Genomic DNA, 23,351 nt, shown 5'->3' with positions numbered 1-23,351 from the left:
AATTCTGTAAGAGAAGGTTATCACATAGTGGAGCATATTATAAAACTTAAGAGTAATTATAACAGTGTAATACCAGCACATGGTCAGGAAAAGCAGTGGAACAGCACTGAGAATCCAGAAAAAAAGACATATGTAGCACTATTCCAATTTATGATATAATAAAGGTAGCATGTCATGTCAGAGGGAAAACATGGATTATTTTTTAAATGATTTGGAAACTACTTGGTAGTCATCTGGAAAAAATTAGAGTTGGCTCCCCCCTCACTCCTTAAACTAAATAAATTCCAGTTGGAGCAAAGATTTAACCATAGAAAATAAAAGCATATAAGTGCCAGAAGAAAACATAGAATTTTAAAAAATGATTTCAAGTGAGAATGTATTTTTAAAGAACAAAAATCCAAAGAGCATTTAAAATTTTTTTTCTGCACAGAAACAAACAAACAACATAAAAAAGTCAACAAGTAACAAACAAGAGAAAATTATTTGGATAAAAGCATTTTATATCTGAAGAGATAATTCCTACCATAAGTAAAGAGTTTCTACAAATCATTTTAAAAAAGACCAAGCGCCCAATAGGAAAATGAGTCAAAGATTTGACCAGGTAACTCAAAAAGAAAAACAAAATATTCTTTTAAACATATAAAAATGTTAATCATACTGGTAATATATATGAACATTAATACTACAATGATGTCATTTTTCTAACTGATGAGCTTGGAAATACAAAAAAAAGTCAGGCAACACTGAGGCTGTGAAGAGGGGAACACACTCTAGCTCACTGCTGTGAGAGTATACACTGTTCTCCACAGGGTTCGCAGCAACTCTGCAATCATTAAAAATACACACAAATCTTTGCCTGAGTAATATTCCAATTCTAGGAATCTGTGAGCACATATGATAAGGATACTCATCATTTGAAAGAATGAAAAATAACGTAAATATCCATTAGTAGAAGAGTGACTGAATTATCAGACATTCAAACAAAGAAATCCCGAACAGTCTTTACAACATACGGCATCATTGTAATTACTGATGATAAGGAACAATCTCCAAGACAAATTATTCAGTGGAAAAGGAAAATATAGAACAGTATCTATAACATGCTATCTTTTGTATTAAAAATTTAAAAAGAGGATTTTAAAACATAAAAGAGAAATCATATGCAGAGACTATCTCTGGGAAATACATCCAAATAGATGTAAGTTCCTTTCCCTATCAAACTGCTTTTTTTCCTATACCCTGAACATCATGAAATGATTAAGTCCAAAATACAAAGTAACTCTTTTCTACAGTCAAAGACTGTCAAAAAAATAAGACACATTTTAAAATTACTGTAACTCCTTTCAATTGAAAAATTATTCTTACTTTCTTCACATCAACCACCTCCTGCTTCACCCGACTTAACTCCTGTTGAAGACTGATCCGCTCCTCCTCACTTGTTTTTTCGATAGCTTTTATTTGTTCGTCCATTTCTGCCTTCATTTTCCTGCGTGATTCTTCTGCTTTCTGGGCTGTACTCAAGGCTTTTTCAAGTTCCTCAAAAGCTATAATGAAAGAGGCAGAAAACAAGTATCTCAAGAAATACTATCATTGAGCTAAAGTGTTTTACATTCAATTTATGGAAACTAAGAGCAGCAGTAGCAGGACAGGTCAAACTCCTCAGTGTTTTAAGCCAGGAGATATCTGAATGGTTCTACAAAGCCACAAGGAATGTTCAGTCACTGAAACCAATTTGTCACTGAGTTCTGGATTAAGATCTTACAGTTGCTTACATGAACTTAAGGTCAGAAGTTTGAAACAATATATATATATAATATATAACATTACAATATATATATATATATAATATATATTAGTAATGGTTCCCTACTCCACCCACAAGTGACCTTACGGATAGCAAACTCAAAGAAATAAAAACATGTACCTACTTCTGAACTATATAATTTTAACAGCTTTCTTGTTTGCTATGAGGGTCTTATCTATTATTGAGAATCATCTGCCCTGGCTGGTGTGGTTCAGTGGATTGAACGCCAGCCTTTAAACTGGAAGGTCACTGGTTTGATTCCCAGCCAAGGCACATGCCTGGGTTGCAGGCCAGGTCCCCCACTGAGGGTCTATGAGAGGTAACCAATCAATGTTTCTTTTCCTCTTTTTCCTTCCCTTCCTCTCTCTCTAAAAAATAAGTTAAAAATAATAATTAGGTACTATTACACATTGACTGAAACATTTTTAAGAATGAAAAATTATTCTTTGACTAATCTTATTTTTATTTTTTTTTACTGATTGATTTGGGGAGGGGCAAGAGGGAGAGAGAGAAAGAAACATCACTTTGTTATTTATTCATTCAGTGGTTGATTCTTGTCTGTGCCCTGACCAGAGACAGAACCCGCACGCTTCGAGTATCAGTACAATGCACTAACCAGCTGAGCTACCCAGCCAGGACTTGACTAATCTTATTTTTAGAAACCTGTTAACCACATAATAAAAGAACAGAGCTTTTAAATTTTTTTAACATGTACTGGCTGAATCACATAATTAAATAATGTATTTTGAAAGGAAACCTACTTCCTATGTTTCAACTAGGGGCATTAACTAGAAACTTTACCTCATTCAATGGTGTATATAAAAGTTTTAGCAGCAAGGAGTGCTTAGGTAAAATAAGAAAGAATTCAGGGACTGCAAAAATAAACATCTAACCTAGAGTATTATTACCTTTATGAAAGCCGAACAGCTCACTCAGCAATAAACAAAATTGGATGGGTTGGGGGCAACATCTGGGTAACACGGCATCCAAAATACGTGCACATGTATATTTATTTATATGTGTCCATATGTATAGGTATGTTTGTGTGTGCATGCATCCACACTCTCTCCCCCTTCTGTCATATGATACCCCATGAATACCCTACTGCTATTACCACCCTAGATTATTTCCTCTGGTCCTCACAGAAAGAACACATCCAACTCTCCTTACTGTAGAGGTGGACTATAAATAAAACACCAATGATCAAGATGGGTTTCTAATCCTATCAAGAAATATATGTCGGGGAGACAGTTCATTGACATATGTGTGGTATTTTCACTCGCAGTGGTATAAGAAATGTGTGACTTCAACCTACGGTATCTAAGGAAAAAAGCCCTTTTACTATTAACCACACCATGGCTTAACAGACAGTGCTTTAAGCACAGGAATTTCACACCTGAAGACAAAAACTGTTCTAAAGCATTCTCTTAATAGCAAATTGCATTACTACAGAAAAACGTAAAAGAAAGGTTGAAATCTAACAACTGGGAAACAACTTAATTTCACATTTAAACAAAAACTTCTATGGGCAACCGTGCATTTTTGACACAGTGGGCTGGCTAAAAAGTTCATTTAGTTTTTTCCCATGGTTGTAGTAGTCCTTACTTGCCTTAACTTCATTCAACACAATTCTGTCAGACTGTATTGTGACAGCTGTCGTGTCTGCATGCATTTAAAAGAAACATCAAAATTGGTGAATTTTGTGCACCCATTTCAATATTGAAAATTGAAGAAGACACACATTTTAGTATATTTTGCTTTGTTATTTCAAGAAATGTAAAAATGCAACTAAAATGAAAAAGAAGATTTGTATATTGTATGAAGAAGGTGCTATGGCTGACAGAACAGCAGGTGTCAAAGTTGTTTGTGAGGTTTCCTGGTACTACTGACATTTGGCCAAATAATTCTTTGCTGTGGGCTGTATTATGCATTGGAAGATGTTTAGCAGAAGCCCTGGCCTCTACCCACTATAAGCCAATAGCAGGAAATAGCTGACTTACTCAAAATAATTAAGATCAATAAAGTTATTGGTGAAATGAAAAGTGTGTCTTTTATTTTATGGAAAAAACTAAACAGACTTTTTGATCAACCCAATAAAAAGACATTTATCTGATTTACTCATTTTATATGCCCAAAGCATAAAGTTAATGCTCAAATATGCTCTAAATGTCAAAGAAACATTCATTAGCTGAAATTATTTTTTTTCTTTACAGATTCTTATGCTAGTTTTACTGGTATTTGCAACCAGTGAAATACCAAAATGGTAATCCTCAAGTGTAAATATGTTGGGAAATAAAATATTTTAAGGAAAATGTTGTCTTTGTTTTATTATTTATTATAAATTCTAATGTTGAGCATAAAGAAATATCTCTTACTTCTAACAAGAAATTTAGTTTCCTAATTAAAAATCAAGTAAAGTGATCAATTGTGGGAAAGAGATTATGTAAGGGCGCTCGTTGCCTACTCTGTGCTAAAGGTTTAAATGTGGGAAAGGAAAGAATGGAGAAGGAATGACAATACTTTTTAATGTTTGAATATCATCAGTATCTTCACATTACTATTTTGTTCAGCATGTAAAATTGTGCCTTAAGCATTTCTAAACACTTCACAGAAATATCTTAAATCAGGCTCTGGAGAACCCGAAAATACTTTTGATAACCTTCCAGCAAAGTAGAGTTTTAAATGAAAAGCTTCTGTCAAGCAAAATAAAATAAAACTGTATATAGTCAATACCAAGTGAATTTTCCTTGTTTTCATTTTTAAAATTCTAGAATATAGTACAGTATAAAAATAGATATAGCTCTCATTTTTTTCAAACAAAAAAATCCACACCACTAAGTTCCTATTTAGGTATAATTTTCCAATAATTGAGTTTTCTAACCACATTCAGTAAATTTTAGAATATTCTTCTGCATTACATTTTAATTTTAGTGTTTAATCCATGAAAGTTTCCTAAATCAATCTGATTACCCATCATACTAATTATATTAGAATAGATCTGGTTCCACAGTTCTTTTCATCTGACTTTAATCTTCTCTTCCACTCTCTGCTACCAACTCAGAGGACCACATAATTTTATATCTAGAGACCTTTTAATTCAACTTTCTTATTCAAAAGGAAGAACTGAGGCATCCAACTTTTCCCTCAGATGATAAATATAAGCAAGATGGTAAAACTTTAAATGGTATTTAAGGAACAACCCTTACCTTGCATTATTTTTAAAAACCAAGAATGCTGACATTGATCAAGTTCAGGTGAGCAATAATACATCTTACTAAACCAGAATTTCTGAACCTTACAATTACTGATGGCTTCTAACTCAACAAAGTGTAGCATTTATACCTCTGACAGACATTAAAAAACCCAACTGCTTTCCATTTCCATCCTGCTTTACAAAAATGTTAAGTACCAAAAAAAGGCATTAAAACACATTGCATATATCCACATATAGAAAACATATTTCAAACCCATTCAGGAAGTCTGTCTCCAACGAGTCCCATTTCAGTGTTGAAGGGGGATGCAATGAGAGTTGACTTACTAACCAGAAGCATCTCACTTTCTGATGGAGCAACCACAGACACAGTAAAGCGGTGTCCAAAGTGAAACTGCTAGGATTTTAAAGTGAATACTGAAGAAATATGCTCTGAACGCCTGCATAATTTATTTTGCAATTACCAACGAAGGATAAGTGAGTGGGGAAAACGAAAGCGTGCACCAGCCACAGCTGACAAGTCTTCTGCCGACATGCAAGAGTGCGCAGTAAAACCACGGGCACAGCACACGCAGTGGGGAGGCTAAGCACAAACTGCCGCCAGATGTTGCAAGAACACACTGTGTTCTTCCAAAGCAAAATTCAATGTATCTCAGGCAATTTTCATTAAATTAAAAAAAAAACTTTGAAAATATTTCTAGTCAAAAACTTAATGAACCTTAAAAATGTAAAATGTGGAGGAGGCCTTTTATTGCTAGCTCCTCACTTTCCACTTTGAATGAGGGTCAATCATCTCTCTGGGAATTATAAAATGGACAAATGCTCACTGTTAAGAGTTAAATGAGAAAGGTTGGCAAAAGCTCAAGAATCCAACCATTCATTTATCATACATTTACTCGATGTTTGCCATCTGCCAAGCATGTATGGTAGGTGCTGGGTGACATAAAGAAAATATTTCACACACACACACACAGACACAGACAAAACAGTTCACGCAGTAAGACGGGAAGAAAAATAAGAACTAATTCTGAGATAAAGGTAGGACAATGTGGCATTTGCTTTTGCCACTTCACCACCTTTTCCAGTCTTCATCCTCAATGTCCCTACCAATCGTGTGACAAATGCCAGAGTTCTGCGAGTGTAGGCAGCATTACAGTTGTGCTGCACTGTCCCAGAGGACAAGGAACTACAATGGTAACAAGACCTACTTTCCCTCCCACTACAGAGAATAAACAAACATGTAGAAATGTGGAAGACCTCTCAATTAACTGTTGATCTTAAGAAGCTACTGAGAACACCTAGAAATGAATAAGTAAGCTAGTGTCTAAGTCTTTATCCCAGAAAAAACAAAGCTGCTAAAATGCATGTGATATTAAACTAAATAAAAACAAGAAACACACAGGACTTCTGGCGAAGACAGAAGTGTAGGTAGATATGTTTTGCTACCTCACACAACCAAAAGGACAACAACCAATTTAAAAACCAAAAACAACCAGAACTTCCAGAAAATCAAACTGTATCGAAGTCCGACAACCAAGGAGTTAAAGAAGAACATTCTTCAAGGCTGGTAGGAGGGGCAGAGACAAGCAGCCAAGATGGAGAGGACGTGCAGCAAGGCGGCAGCTGGCAGACTAGCAGTCCCACATTCACATTCAAATAAACCAGAAGGAACTGGGGACCAAGACAGACCAGGCAACTTAGGGTTCCAGTGCAGAGAAATAAAGCCTTAAAATCTCTGGCTGCACAATCCTGTGAAGACTGCAGTGGTGGGAGAAACTCCCAGCCTCACAGGAGAGTCCACTGGAGGAACCCATAGGGTCCTACAACCACCCACCCAGAAGGGCCCAACTTGCTTGTAAGCAGTGGGGGACGTGACTGAAAGAGGCATGAGAGCTGAGCAAGTGGCATTGTTACCTCTCTGACCCCTCCCCCACACAGCACCACAACACATCCACGTGGGTTACCCTGCCCTGGAAAATACCCAAGGCCCCACCCCTTACTAGGTAACAGGGACACTGAGATAATAAAATATGGCCCAAATGAAAGAACAGACCAAAGCTCCAGAAAAAAAACTAAGAGACAAAGAGTTCTCCTATCACATGCACAGTTCAAAACACTGGTAATCAGGATGCTCACAGAAATGGTTGACTATGGTCACAAAATAGAGGAAGAAGTGAAGGCTATACAAAGTGAAATAAAAATACACAGGGAACCAACAGTGAAGAGAAGGAAACTGGGACTCAATGACTGGGAAGAGAAGGAAGAAATAAACATTCAACTGGAACAAAATGAAGAAACAAAAATTCAAAAAAATGAGGAGATGCTTAGGAACCTCTGGGACAACTTTAAATGTTCCAACATCCAAATCATGGGGTGCCAGAAGGAGAAGAGGAAGAACAAGAAATTGAAAACTTATCTGAAAAAATAATGAAGGAAAACTTCCCCAATCTGGTAAAAGAACTATACATGCACATCCAGAAAGCTCAGAGAGTTCCAAAGAACCTGGATCCAAGGAGAAACACACCAAAATACATCATAACTAAATTATCTAAGGTTAAAGATAAGGAGAGAATCTTAAAAGCAGCAGAAGAAACAGAGAGAGTTACCTACAAAGGAGTTCCCATAAGACTATCAGCTGACTTCTCAAAAGAAACCTTGCAGGCAAGAAGGGGCTGGAAAAAAGTATTCAAAGTCATGAAAGGCAAGGACCTACATCCAAGATCACTCTATCCAGCAAAGCTTTCATTTAGAATGGAAGGGCAGATATAATGCTTCTCAGAGAAGGTCAAGTTAAAGGAGTTCATCACCACCAAGCCCTTATATGAAATGTAAAAGTGATCTAAGAAAAGAAGACCAAAACTATGAACAATAAAATGAACAAACACTTAACTATCAACAACTGAACCTAAAAAAACAAAGACAAAACAAACTAAGCAAACAACTAGAACAGGAACAGAATCAAAGAAATGCAGGTCACAGGGAGTGTTATCAGTGGGGAGCAGGATAGGAAAGAATGGGAGAAAAGGTACAGGGAATAAGAAGCATAAATGGCAAGTACAAAATAGATGCGGGGAGGTTAAGAACAGATTAGGACGTGGAGAAGCCAAAGAACTTACATGTACAACCCATGGACATGAACTTGGAGGGGGGAGAATGCTGGGGGGGCAGGGAATGCAGGGCAGAGGGGGATAAAGGGTAAGAAAAAAGGGGACAACTGTAATAGCATAATCAATAAAATATACTTAAAAACACACACATAAAACAACAAAATGAATAAAGTGCCAGTTAATAGCAACAAAAAGAATTTTTATCAGAACTCCCACCCAATCATCAAGCCTCACTTGTGAACAAAAGCAAAAGTCTAGAGCGGCAGTTTTTCAAGTGTGGTAAAAAGACCCTCGGGTCCTGAGATCCTTTCAGAGGGCGTATAAGGTCTTCCCTTTTCCAAATACCTAGTACATGAGGGGGAATTTATTCATGCATTTCAACTAAAATAACATATCACAACAGATTAAATGCAAAAACAGATAATAAAGCCAGCTATTTTCCATGAAGCCCAACAATGAGACAAGCTAAAATGTAAAACAAGGCCAGTCTTCATGGTAAGTTTTGTTTGGGGAATACAGGTAATTTTTGTAAAAGTATTTTAAAAAACTAGTATGTAGTAGACGTATAATTGTTAGGTTACAATGAACCAAACAAATGTTTTTAGAATTTCTAATACAATAAATATCACTACATACAACCCACATAAACAAAAGCTCTTTGGAATGCTCAGTAAGTTTTAAGAGTGTAAAGAGGTCCCTAAGACCCAAAAATTCAGAAACGACTCCTCTAGAGTTTAAATGGAATAAAGTAATACTACCACCCAGTGGCACAAACCAGACACTGCAATGTTTATATATAAATTGGGAACTTCAAATACTTAATAAATATCAGATTTACAATGGGAATCTACTTCTTAAGCCACTGTCCAAAATAAATCACAAGATTCACTTTGTAGATCAATTATGCTTTGACTTTTTTAAACATACAGATCTACCCAAAATTTCATGCACTTTATATTAACCATATAAATTTATCTGTTGAATACTTTCAAAACATCAGAATGACCTTAAAAAATATTAAACTAAAGCTAATTAAATTTAATTAAATTGAGGATATTCTTCTGTTTGCCAGTACTTCCCAGTAACAGTGACAGTGCCAGACACATAAGTGCAGGGTGACAATGCCTAACTAAATACACAGACGATGCCCAGGCTGGTGTGGAGCGCCAGCCCTCAAACTGAAAGGTCACTGGTTCAATTCCTAGTCAAGGCACAGGCCTGACTGCAGGCTAGGTCCCCAGTTGGGTTGTCTGAGAGGCAACCAATCAATGTTTCTCTCATCTATGTTTCTCTCCCTCTCTTTCTCCCTCCCATCTCCTCTCTGTAAAAATAAATATAATCTTCTAAAAAATAAATAAAAGATAACCATCTCTTTAAAATAAATATACATACGGATATATAGCCACTACTATAGAAATATGTCAAGTGCCTTACAAATACATGACTATTAAGTAAACAACATAATAAATTAAAACATAGTTTCATTTAAAATAATACATTTTTCCATCAGATATTAATTTAGTATAAATGAATTCATTTAGCCAAAATTAAGTACATATCAGGTAACATGGCAAACTTAAATTCTACTTTAATTCCAACTTTTTTGCCTGAGAAACATGGAATTTTCTTTGTAAAGCTTATCCTAAATCCCCGTGATAAGAAAGTAAACAGCCCTTACCCCAGTCCTGCTCATACAAGGCTTGGGAAAGGCACCGTGATTCACTTATTGGCATGTGTGGATGCACAAAAATGAGATGTTTCGTGAGACTTAAGACTCCAAGAAAACATCATTACATAAATTATCAACAACTAACAAGGTACTTAAGCATACATGTGATTTTTGTTTATTATATAAATATGCATAAATCTTACACATTATTTAAATATATAAACTCTATTTTAAAGGTCCTTTGAACTCAAATAAATATGCTCCACTGAATGTCTTAGGTATATCGAGCCTACACTAAACAAATGAATAAAAAACTTATTTCCTGCACAAACACAACATGGCAATAAAAAAGCAAAGAATGTTATAAGCTAATCTAAGTTTTTAAATGCAGCCAATTATATAGAACATATATTTTCAGCAAAGACAGGGTGCATGAAAGGGAAACAGACCTTACAAAAGACAGTGCACTCTGTAAACTTTCCTAATCCAAGCACAATTATTTTATCCATCTCGCAAAACTGTAGGCAAGAACATTTTCAAGCAGGGGTGGTAGGGAACAGTGGTGTGAGTTCTCTTTTTATACTGGCTTTATTTAAATCACCAAACGGTAACTAACCAAAAAGCAACTAGAAGTCTATGGGTACAAATGTTCCCTGAGAAAAACTCAAATACGAAATAGGCTGTATCACAAAGTCATTACAGTAGTATTATTCATAATAGCAGAAACAAAAAATAATGCAGACACAGATCGACAGGAAGTGGTTAAGTAAATGATGTACATGCATTCTGACACAGCCATTAAAATACGTTAGTACTCTGGCAACATGTAAAAGTACTCCTAATGTAATGCTTAATGGAGAAAAAGGGAGCATACAAAATTGTATAAATAAGACGGTGTAATATTATTTAGAGTAATATAAAAATAAGGATTAGAAAAAAGACTAACTGGAAGTGTATTGAAAAAAATAGTAATTGCTTCCATTTTCTCTTTTTTCCAAATGTTTTTTGTAATATACTGTATTAATAACTAGCCAGCTACCCCACCCTCCTACCCTGGTTAAAACACACACACACACCAACCTAGTGTGAATATTAGTAGCATTAATATTCTGCACTGATGCTGCACAGAAGAGATAATACAGTAAAAATACCTAGCACTTCTAAAATACAGCATTATGTCCTGAAGTTAAATCACTAGACTTCTCCAATTTTAAAAATCTGGTTACTTAAGAATGACTATCTGTTCTTCAGTAACACCTAAAAAGGAATACTGTCAACAGTTCTAGTAAAAGCTTGCAACAAATGCATTTATTTTTTAATCCAATAAAAGAAATAACTTTAACAAAACAAGAATGATATAATAAAAAACATGCCTAGCAAATACACTAGAAAGTAGAATAAGTACTACAGGTTGATGATATAATATCCTGAAGTAAGCATGTCAACATATTCACATAATCTTAGTATTCTGTAATAAAAATTGTTATTTTAATAATAATAAAGATTCAAATTTCTTTTGTCCTCCAACATATGGAAGGCATCATAGTTCATCTAGAAACACTGCAAAGAGCAGTGTAACAGACTGTTTTCCATGCGAAGTAGTGGGGAATGTAGTTGAACCAATTTTGACCTCCAGAGTAAGTAGGCCAAAGAAATTAGTTATTTGTCTACTAAAGTCTACATGTCAAAAATTACTAAGTATATCAGAGTTAAACTTTTCACAGTTGAAAATATATTAGGAGAGTTTGTATTCTTTGGATTTTATATAAACACATTTACTTCTAAAAATCTTAACAACTGCAAGCTTTCATGATGTTAATGTTGCCTTCACATGGCCAGCTCTTCTGTAATTAGATTTTGAATTTTAAGTCTAAGAGAAAGACAAATATTTAACACAGCAATTGAATTCTCTAAGAACCAGATGATGTTCACAAATTATTTATGGAAATGTGACTTCCTTTCAAAGACCTTTTCTTACTTTTAGTAGTAAGTTGAATTTTCCTGTCAACAGGCATATCTGTTTCCTATTTGAATTGAGAACCACTTTATATTTGAACAGATTAGTTCAGACTCAAATGAGATGATCATATGAAATGCAGTTTGTGTGCAAAACTAGTTTTCATAATAGACTTAAAAGGCAGCATCTTCAATGTGGAATCCAGTCTGTTACAACTTTCTATCACAGCCCTTAATAATTATGCTATTATTATGCTTAATAATAATTAAGTAAAATTTTAAATATCTGTAAAAGCACAAAGACTTTCCAAAGTGAATATATATTAAATAACTTTCTTAATTCTCCAAGTATTTATTTATTAATTTTTAATATTTTGACAGTACTATTAACAGAAGTTTTGCAATTTATAGGCTATCGATTATTTACAAAAACATAGTTTTATGAAAGTCATATTTAAAAACAAAAATATCTGTCTTTTAAAGAAGCAATAGAAGGATGGCTATATTATTAGAGGTATCTAAAACAGCTGCCTGGGAAATTTTCATCCTACATGTGAATTAACTATATTTTGTCTACCTTTTCATCATTTACCTCTTTCAACTTAATAGTTATTCAAGGGTCCCTAGTTCCTGACAAGATATACCCCATTTTAAAGGAAATTTAATCTCTTAACCAGCATTATTTTTTCTTAACTGGCTCCATTAGACCAAAGCAGTTCCAAAAATGGAAAGGTCTGATATGAGAAGCTGAGGCTACACGTCAGTCTCGCTGTTTTTCCCTGAGAGCACACATGCTGAACCACGCTCACGGCTCTCAAACTGCTTAGAGTAAATCTTCAGAGAGTATATCCTGAAATATGTCCATTCATGTTCTCTGAAAGTAAATTTTCTTAGGCTTACTAGGAACAAAGTCACTGAATGAATTCCCCAGCCACTCAACAAAATCTAAGGAGACGGGGAGATACTTATGAACACATTTGGTGTCAACCCAGCACCTCCCTCATCCAGAGCCATTCCCCTCCTTAAACTTTACAATCTGGCTTCTACGTTTCTGAAACCGCATCCTGGAAATCAACTCCTCACTAAATTCAGATCTTTTCAAAGTCTTCATCCTATCTCCTCATTTCTGGTGTTTACCTCTAATATTCCATCTAAAAGTATAACTTTCCACAATTTCTATGGCTTCTTGGGTAACTTTTTTCATTGATTTCTCTGGTCAAAAGCACAGACTCTGGACGCAAAATGCTGAATTCAAATCCTGACTATGCACTTACTCTCTGTGAATGTAGGCAAGCTACTTAGCTTCCATGTTCTCAGGTTTTCTCACTTCTAAAATGAGGGTAACAACAGTACCTATTTCACAGGAATTGGGACTACAAGCCACACACAAGCAAACACAAGGGAAGCACTCAGAACAGAGCCCGTGTGAAAGCACCAAGTGCTGGCCGTGGCAGAGCAGCAGTGCGTGCCCACGACTGCTGCCACCACTGTCACTGCCACTGTGAAACCTAATCCTTTAGAGAAATCAGCCTCCGCTGTATTAGGCTAATGACTCCTGAAAGACGCTCCATTTTCTTATTTCCAAATTTCTGCAAGTCAGTTTCATTTGGGAAGCCCATGATGGGCTTAAAATCAAAGTATTTAATGAGCAAACTCACCATTTCACCCCATTCCTCAACCTCCTCAGGCAGATTTCCTCTTCTGACTTCACACCATTCACTCAGTCTCCTAAACTGAATCCCTCAGAGTTATCTTAGATTCCCCCTTTCCTTCTGCCCCTCCAGGTTTTTGAGATACCAAATTCTGTAGACTGTACTCTTCCTCTCCTTCCCAGATCCACAATCCTAGTCACAGTGGCCAAAGCATTCAGCCCCTCAAACCTGGATTTCCACTTTCACTTCTAAGTCTGACTTCCCCTTCATTTCTTCTCTCCATAATACACCAGCTTCCATACACCACATTTTCCCACCACTGGTTTCCTTTTGCTTTGTACACCAAACCTAAATTCAGCTACTCCCCTTTTAAGATTTGAACGATCAGTTCCTTCACAATCCAACTTTATCCCTCACTTTAGAAGAATGGCTTTCAGTTGAGTCACACACCCACTACGGTCGCTGTGCCCATTTACACTCTGGCAGCATCTGAAATGCGTGTTGCCCCACCCCTCTGTTTGGGGCCATTCTATTCATCTGAAACGCAACTCAAAACACATCCTCACTGACCTGAAGGCTCCAGTTCACTGCACCATCTTAACTTTCTAACACCTTTCTGTTCTCTCCTACCATTCCTCGGTATCGTACCTGTTGAATACAATGCTGGTCTCTATACTTTACAGCCTAGCATTTATTGTATCAAAACATAATGCTATTATGTGTAGCATTGAATTATTCATTATTCCTTTAAAAAGCAGATGATATCTTATACTTTGTTTACCCTACAGCATCTATAAAGTAGCAGTTATTTAACATGTACTATGCTGTGCCTTACTGGGAGTTCCAAAACTGTAAATCTGAATTCTGATGCTCCAAAGCAGTGGTCAGCAAACATTTTCTATAAAGCGCCAGACAGTAAATATTTTAGGCTTTGCAAACCACAAATGGTCTCTGTCACATATTCTTCTTTTGTCCAACTACTTGAAAATGTAAAAATACTAACTAGCTGAGAGCCCTACATAAATAGGCCATAGTTTACCAACCCCTGCCTGCTAGAAGGAATCAGTGTCTTATACAGAATTTCTGAAGTTGAGCATTTTTATCAATATTTTAGTAATTGTTCTAAATGTTGGTTGGGCAAACACTTTACATGACTTTTGACCTCTAACACAAAACGAGTAACCCCTGAGTTCTTACCAGCTCTTTCAGACTTTTCTTTCTGTTCCCTCAATTCCTCTCCCTGGGTAGTCATCTGCTTGATTCGACTACGAAGTTGAGCAATTTCTTCTTCTTTCATCTCCAGGGTTTCATGCATCTGACGTTTTGTCTCTGCTATTACCATTCCCTAAACAGAAGCACAGACTCTGGAGTGTTTGCAAAACAAAACTGCATCATCTTTAGGGGTATCAAACTCATTTTCACCAGGGCCACATCAGCCTCACAGTTGCCTTCAAAGAGGGAGCTCCTTGCACCTAGTAAAGGAGTAGTTACATTTACACAGTCCTAAAATTACATCCAACTCTTTGACGGCAGCCTCACGGATGATGTGGCCCCCTTGTAAAAATGCGTGTGACAGCCCTGCTCTAAAGTGTCTGCATAACAAAACTACACCATCCACAGCACGAGTCAAACTTACTTTAAAAGGCAGAAAACAAAGTATTTCTTACTAAACACATCATAAGGATTTTTTCATTATTTCACAAACTTAAGTCTGTGTTTTTCATTATATACTATACTACCTACTCTAATAACCTATGCTGCCTGGCTTATCAGAGTATTTTTGATATTAAAAATTATTTTAATAGCCCTGGCCGATGTGGCTCAGTTGGTTGGAGCATCATCCCGAAAACTGAAAGGTCATGGGTTTGACTTCCTGTCAGGGCACAGGCTTAGGTTGCAGGTTCAGTCCCTGGTCAGAGTGCATGTGAGAGGCAACCAATTGATATTTCTTTCTCACTTCGATGTTTCTCTCCCTCTCTCTCTTACTCCCTTCCCCCTCTCTAAAATCAATAAGCATGTCCTCAGTTCAGAATTTAAAAATACATATATACTATTTTAACAGTAAGTTTAATCTTTTAAGTATTAAAAATATTTTAAACATTTTATAATCTTTCTATAAATGTTTGCTGTAATTTTCCCTATCTCTCTAAACAGTTCCTAACGAACAAAATACAGCCTTTGTGACTGGCTCAGAGCCACCAGGAACTAGAACGAATCTGCACTGTGCCACGCTCAGAGCCTGCCACACTGGATGAACCAAGGCTGTGGAACAGATCTACCTGGTCTTTCCCTCTCCTCCTGTGACAGTTTACGGTCCCACCACCAGTCCTTATTACGTCAGTGAGGAACCTCCATTACTCCAAGGCTAATTGCTACTATCTTCCCACTCTCAGATAATCTACACAAGAAATGAAGGTCACTAAGTCAGTCATTGGTTACTAACAAAAAAATGAGGTGGTTCAACTTGTCCTTGAAAAATAAGACTTTGTGACATGTATTTTATGGTCTTCAGAAAATTACTACTTCACTTCCAGGGTTTGTAAACCCCTGCTTTAGGGTAAGACTCTCACAGATGGCTAATATTAAGTGGACAGATAAAAACTGGGTAAGTGGGGTGTTATTACACAAAATTTCGAAAAAAATCTTCAGCCTTCGGTTTCTTCAAAAATCAAATCACAACCAAAAAAAAGAAGAAAGAGCGTAGAAGGCAGTGAAACCTATAGATGAAAAGAAGTTTAACCTGGCTGATGTGGTTCAGTGGATGATTGAGCGCCGGCCTGCGAACCAAAGGCTCGCCGGTTCAACTCCCAGGCAGGGTATATGCCTAGGTTGTAGGCCAGGTCCCCCCTTGGGGGCACATGAGAGGCAACCACATACTGATGTTTCTCTCCCTTTCTTTCTCCCTCCCTTCCCCTTTGTCTAGAAATAAATTAAATTTTAAAAACCTATAAAAATTTTTTAAATAAAACAAAATAAATTGTAATAGTCATATCAATCACTTGCAACAAAAGAATATTATTCAAATCCTGATTTGTAAAAATGGAAAAATAATGTATGAGACAAAAGAGAAAATCTGAAACTAACTAGATAGTTGATCACATTAAGAAATTATTAAGTTTTTTATGTCATCATGATTATGTGGTTCTGTTTTTCTAAAAAAATAGAGCTCTTTATTTTAAAGTGCATAAAGTTCATATGGAAGAAATTATAAGGTTTCTTGAATTTGTTCTAAAGAGTTAAGAATAATGGGAGTTGAAAATGTACAAATGAAGATTAACCATGAGATGTTACCTGTTGAAGTTGGGTGATGGGTTCATAGGAATTCATGTTATTAACTCTCTCTACTTTTGTAAATGTTTTAAGTTTTGCATTATAAAAAAGTTTTTAAAAGTGGGCCTTCATAGAATATATAGAGTAGAATCTAGCAAAATGACATTACAGAATGAAAAGACTGCCAATACATTTTAATAGAACAGCCCTGACATGTCCTTAACTACAACATGGCTACTTAAGTCACTGCAACTACAAAGTAGGGTAGTAGAGAAAACAGATAATAGTGTGCACAATGGGAGCCCCTTGTAAACAAGGACCCAAGAACTTGGGGCTGCACAGTTAGGTCAAAACTATTTGCCCATGAGTTTTTCAGTTGTCATGGCTACCATAGCTACAGCTGCGGCTCCGACTTTAAACACCAATGTCACTCTGTTTATGCTAATTGGACAGTACCACTTCTTTACTGTTTTAGGCAATTTATCTGAAAGATTACTCTGTTTCCATTACATTTGAAAGACAATACACTCATCATTCACATTTAGCAATGCCTTAATTATAAATAACTTATCTCTGAAACATGTACTATAAATAGATTTCCTTTGCAATATTATTGTAATCTATAAATCAAAATACTGACTAGGATCCAGAAATCATAGAGAATCAGCTTCATATGATACAAAACTAATGCTAACAGTTATATAAATCTAGAAATTAAAAAGAACTTTCATGGAAGCAGCTGCAATAATTTTGGAAAGCAGAACTCTAAATGCTTCTGATTGCTTCCAAAAGTGAATTTTAGGGCACCCTGCCAAATTTTAGTATCAGAAGTATTTTTTTACCTTATCTTGTTCAAGCTGTTCAATTAAGTTCTTTGCATCACGTAACTGAGTGATAAGTTTAGTCTTCTCAGCCATATGAAGCTCCTAAAAATTTAAAAAATTTTAAAAATTCATTTCCATTTCTAATAAAGCCTCTCTTCATAAGAAAACTCTATAAATATTTTATCTAACCCAGATGCCTCTCAGAGCCTAGAAAGGAGGGACACAGGGTATCTCAGAAGTACGTAAGCGCTATGAAGCCCGGGACCCTTGGTAGCCCTCACCCACACTATCTGGGAAGGAAGCGAGAAGGCTCTGCAGAGGAGGTGCCGGCCACGCAGGGGCCTGTGGATCTAGCTTTACGGGACTACCTCAAACAAAACTCGTTGCTCTTTTACCTTCATCTTTTCTAACTCTTGAAGTCTTTCATCTAGTTGTTCCTGCAGTGCTTCCTTTTCACTGGTTAATAACGTACACTGTTCCTTATGTGACTGAATTGTTTCCTTACAACGCTGGAGTAGGTTCTCTTGACGCTTAACTCTCTGCTGAAGTATTTCCAGAGTTTTAGCAGAAGATCCGTCTCCAGCTATTAACAATAAAGCAGCGTAATCAGGGACAGTCAGTAAGGAATGTAAGGACTCCCTGGGGACAGTTAATTCTGTTAGTACACAGCACTGTATTCTCATCCCAACACTGCTATGCTCTGAGCCAGATCAACAAGAGCATCTCAGACCCCACCCCCAAAGGATTAATAAACTCTCCTTTCCAAGGTATTCTAATCTCCCCCAGAAAAGAGTTCTGGGAGGTGCACCTTTCTCCACCTCTTTACAGTGAGGAGTGAAGTTTTCACACCTTGAGGATTTCAGGGCCCCTTATGGGCTAATTACTCAGCACCTCACTGCACCTCTGGCTGGACCAAAAGTTTATCATAAATCTCTTGCAAAGAGCTGGTAAATAAAAAGTGAAATTCCACTGAATATGTACCTCAAAGCCTCAAGGAGTTCAGAGGACTAGAAATGGATTTTAAGAAAAGATTTAACTGTTCTTTTCCACTTGAACAGCAAATAATAGGGCAAACATGGACATCTTTGAATGCAAAAATATGTAATACTTAAAAACTTATAAATAATCACAAACTGCATATTAACCAATCTAAAGTAGGACTAACCTGTTTATATGAAATCTACTATTGCTATCAAAAAAGAGTATAAGATAATAAACCGATTTCAATTACAATGAAAATGTGAAGCTACCACTCAGACTTTCAAGTCTCAAAACAATTAATTAGTTACTATCTCCTGAGTAACAACCACCACAAAGATCCAAAACAACAAAAATTCTTGCATCTTTCTGGCAATGTCAGGGTCAAGAACACTTTCCCTCTATTTCTCAGTCCATGGCTACTAGCTCCTACCCTAGAATCTCTCAACACCCCCCTCTAACTTTCAAACCAACCTTCTGACAAGACAAAGCTCACCTACTGCCTCCGTGTCGCTCTCTGAGTTCTCTTTGGGGACGCCTTCAGTCTGTGGTTCCATCTGAGGGACTGGTTTTGGTAAATCAACATTCATCGGGCCATTCCGTAACCGCTGTTTCAGCAGAGAAACCTAAAATAATGTGCTTCATCAGAAAGAATGATTCAAACAAAAATATGGCAGTAGTACTTTCTTTAAACAGAAAAGATAGAGTAAATGTCCTTTCTGTGATATTGAGGGAAAAAATTAAAATAAAAATTTACTCCCAATGCAGTTGATTTTTATATTTATTTTCAACATGAAAATATTAGCCCCAAAACAACAGATCAACAATTATCCTTAACTGAGGAATAACAAAGTTTTAAAAATACGCCGTTTTAAAAAAACATCTGGAACCTATTACATAACCCATCAAAACCTCTTTATTTTTCTTTATCCAACACTCCATGCTCTTAATCTTTTACCTGAGTCTGGAGAACACTGATATGCTGATCCTTTTCCTCTAATGATGCATCAAACTCCTCTTGGAGATGTTTCTTTGCTTGCTGGTCCATTTGGAGCTCCTAAAACATAAAGGATTTTACAGATAGTTTTCAGCATAAAACAAAAAATATAGACTTGAAGTTTTCAAAATTTAAAAACATAATCCAGATTTACACTCCTCTTATGATAAAGTATCAGCAATAATAATTTAAAAATAATCATGGACAATAACAAGGGTGAGGTGGAGACTGGAGGAAGATGGGGAAGGTTGGGGGATGGGCTGGGATGGGGGTAAAGGGCAGAAAACTGTATTTGAACAATTAAAAATTTTAAAAAATAATCAACATTTAAACATTCATGTTTACATTGGCAAATAATTTTGATCCTTAAAGACTATGAAGATCCAAGAAGTATATTTTGTAACTATAATGACAGCTGAATTGAGAATAAAGAAATTACTTAAGACAAAAATAAAACTTCATCCTACTTTAAGACATTTCACTACTGTGCTACCTTATATTCAGTTTATCTAAATTAAATTATTTAAATTATATTTCAAACAGAGAGCCAATGGAGCCTTCCTCCTTCCAATTTATGAAAGTGTTCAAAAGCCAAAATCAAAAATTCCCTGATCTATAAAATAAAAAGGTTCAACTAGTTCACCACCAGACAGTAAAATTTCAAGTTCCTGAATTACTCAACAGGCTTCTTTCTTCAGGTCATTAATGAGGCTCCCTAACTGAATCCAATGGCCATGACCTCTGTGTTCCAGCAGTCCCCAATAATGACCCCAGCCCTGTACCTGCTTCCCACGGCTCCAGGGCTCAGGCCTGTACTCCTTCCTGTCTCTCAGAGTGTCCTCTCCGCCCTTCCCCAATTCTGGGGGCATCTATCCCTCGGGGCTCAGTCCTGTGCCCTCAGTGCTTCTCCCTTCCACCACTCCATTGGCACGCTAGAGACTAACTTCCAGAACATTTCAGATATCCCATCAAAATATCTCTATTTTTCTGAGATTCCTACTTTTCTTACCTCAAGTCTTCCTGACTTGATCCATCCATCACATATTTGCTAGAAAACTTGCCTCAAAAATCATTTTCAAGGACTTACAAGGAACGCCCTCTTCTTACATTGTTTCAAATACACTGATTCTGCAAACACCAAGGAGGCACTGACTGATCTCTCTCCTCCACCACACCCACGCTGCCCAAGATCTCTAAGCACACTATTTACTGCTTTTTTCTTTCTTTTTTTTTTAAAAAGATTTTATTTATTTATCTTAGAGGGGAAGGGAAGGAGAGAGAGAGAGAAATATTAATGTATGGTTGCCTCTCATGTGTCCCCTGTCGGGAACTGGGAACTGGGAACTGGCCTGCAACCCTAGCATGTGCCCTGACTGGGAATCAAACCGCGATCGTGTGGTTTACAGGCCCGCGCTCAATCCACTGAGCTACACCAGCCAGGGCCTGCTTTTTTCAACTCAAGACTCCTTGCTTCACTTCCCTTCACTGCAGCAGTCTCCTAATTAGAACATGTCCAGCATGAAGTTTTCACAGGCCAATGGTGAAATATCAAACAGAGGTCAATTACAGAGCTGTCCTTAGATCCAAATCTTTCATTTAAACACCTGAGAATATGTCCTTCCTAATTATGTATTGTTTTTATTTATTTATTTATTCATTTTTTAAATATTTTTTTTATTTAATTCTTGTTCATAAAAACTTTCTTTCATGAAATGACAACAGAAGAATCCGGCTCCTCCTTCTTGATGTCCACACATGAAGAAATCCAAGCAGTGCTATGACAATTCTCCTGCCCTCCGCTTCCAGAAGGACCTGGAGACCATTTTTCAGTCCATGAAACCACATGTCTGGAAAGAACTGTCTTCCACAACTCCGCACCAGCCAATTCTCAGGTCTGGAACCCCTGCACATTTCCTCAGCAATAATGTGGTCCTTCACTTTCTTTAAGATTCATTTCTTCCACGTAATTTTCTATATTCTACCATACTAGACTCTAATACATAGCATCCTTAACGGCCCATAAAAATGCCTCAATTTATATCAGTTTTCTGGTTTTGAATGTTTTTTTAAACACTAACAACTTGATTAAATCCTTTAAAAAAAAAGCAAGGCCTAGTACTGATTCTAAAGTCCAATCTTTTTTAAATTTTTACTTATTGACTGACTGATTTCAGGGAAAGATAGAAACACTGCTTATCTATGCATTCACTGGTTGTCTCTTGCATGTGCCCTGACGGCAGAAACCACAGCCTCGGCCTGTTGGGACAACACTCGAACCAACTGAGCTAGCCAATCACTGCCCCTGAAGTTCAATCTTAAAATTCAGTTACCTTACTAAGGGGAAAAATCTTAGCCACTTAGAGGTGAAAAAATACGTTCAAGATTTCCTATCATCTGACAGTTTATATATCAACTTCAATCACCCAAACTATTTTATTAAAACTGTAAGCCTATGGGAAAAAAGTAACTCTTTCAGAAGTCTAAATAAAATGCAGTTCCAGTTTAGGTTTAAATCAATAAAGATTTTAAAAATATTTCATTCAACTTAGTTTACCTGCCATTCCTTCAGTTAACTACTTAAACTAACCCCTGTTCAAGTCACAAGAATAACATATGAAGTGTAATTTAATTAAGCTTTTTAACAAAATAAGAAATGACTCTCTAATACTACTAAACATGACAACTAATTCAGTAATTCTCTTACTGCTGACCATTTAGACGGTTTCCAAATTGTGGCATACTGTGGGATCAACATTTTCATGCCTAAGTTTTGCAAGGTCTTTCTGATTACTACCTAAGAGAAAAGTTCTGATGAGTGGAATGCATCAAATACATTTATTTCATTATTTTTTTAAATCTCATCCTATGTTACCCATTGTGTTCAGAAGTGACTTTGAACTGAAGAAAATGAACCCTCTCACCCTGAAGTCGGCTTTGAGAACAGGAACTACTTCCAACAAACTGCATCTGGATGAGCCTTGAGGCTTAAAAGTACATGCTACACCCAGAGAAAGGACAGAGAAAAGAGGACACATCTAAGACAATGTCTCGATTTATTCCCCATTTTAACTGACCTTAAAAGGGAATCAAAGAACCCTATCTACTTCAATGAGCTCATAATTTCCATAGCATGGAACCTTTTTAATATCTGTTCGTGTTGTAAGTTTCAAGATGAGGCAAAGAAAGTTACAGGGTATTTGTTGGAAATGTTTCTACTTACCGTTTTACTTCTTTACCTGATTCATTAAAAAATACCTAACATGCTAGGTATTGACATACTATTTGCCTGTACAGAAAGGTTGTTTTGTTCGTCCTCCAGAAAATACTAGAAGAGATACATGTCCATGGATTCTAATCATACATACATTCATAACCACAAGGGAAGAAATGAAGTACTAAAAAACTACTTTCTGAATATCTTAATATGGCAAAATAAAGGCATTATACTCATTTGGGCCTATCTAAATCAATAAAGTACTAATGAAACTTTGTATAGCTTCTATTCAGAATTTAATCCCAAAGGAACAAAACATTTCATGATTTATATCATTTCAAATGTTTGATTTAGTTGTTATCACGATTTTATTGGTTACATTATCTGGCTGAAGGAAATTTTTCCTTCATGAACAAAATCAGAAGTATCTAAAACTCTTACTTTGTATTCACATACAAATTACTGGGTAAATTTTTTCTTTATGTAACTGGAGCCAGGGTTACAGTTCAGAAATTTATCTTGGCTGCTACAAAAGTAGTTTAGATATGTACCAAAGAAGAATTTACTCTAAGTGTTCCAGACTCCTTGCTCCTCCTACTTTTCTGATCAGCCGTCTCCTGGCCCTCTCGCCGACTACTCTCACTACAGGCAGTGTGGTAAGCAGGAGAA

The 23,351-nt window shown here is 36.4% G+C and overlaps 1 protein-coding gene across 4 annotated transcripts in view; it reads right to left on the bottom strand.

Annotated features, from left to right (window-relative positions):
• The window catches only part of GOLGA4 (golgin A4), a 90,714-nt gene that overhangs the window by 34,593 nt on the left and 32,770 nt on the right, over nt 1-23,351 (bottom strand). For all 4 annotated transcript variants that reach the window (XM_037070725.1, XM_037070727.1, XM_037070728.1 and 1 more), the window contains 6 exons: nt 19,430-19,528; nt 18,968-19,097; nt 17,889-18,076; nt 17,512-17,595; nt 14,597-14,744; nt 1,366-1,544 (listed from right to left, as the gene is read on the bottom strand). In XM_037070725.1, the coding sequence (XP_036926620.1) occupies nt 1,366-1,544; nt 14,597-14,744; nt 17,512-17,595; nt 17,889-18,076; nt 18,968-19,097; nt 19,430-19,528 (828 nt within the window). The remainder of the gene's footprint in view (nt 1-1,365; nt 1,545-14,596; nt 14,745-17,511; nt 17,596-17,888; nt 18,077-18,967; nt 19,098-19,429; nt 19,529-23,351) is intronic.

Source organism: Sturnira hondurensis, unplaced genomic scaffold (genome assembly GCF_014824575.4).
Source record: "Sturnira hondurensis isolate 20B ecotype Veracruz unplaced genomic scaffold, ASM1482457v3 Scaffold0019006, whole genome shotgun sequence".
In the NCBI taxonomy this organism is placed as follows: domain Eukaryota; kingdom Metazoa; phylum Chordata; class Mammalia; order Chiroptera; family Phyllostomidae; genus Sturnira; species Sturnira hondurensis.
This window is presented reverse-complemented; position numbering and strand designations above follow the sequence as displayed.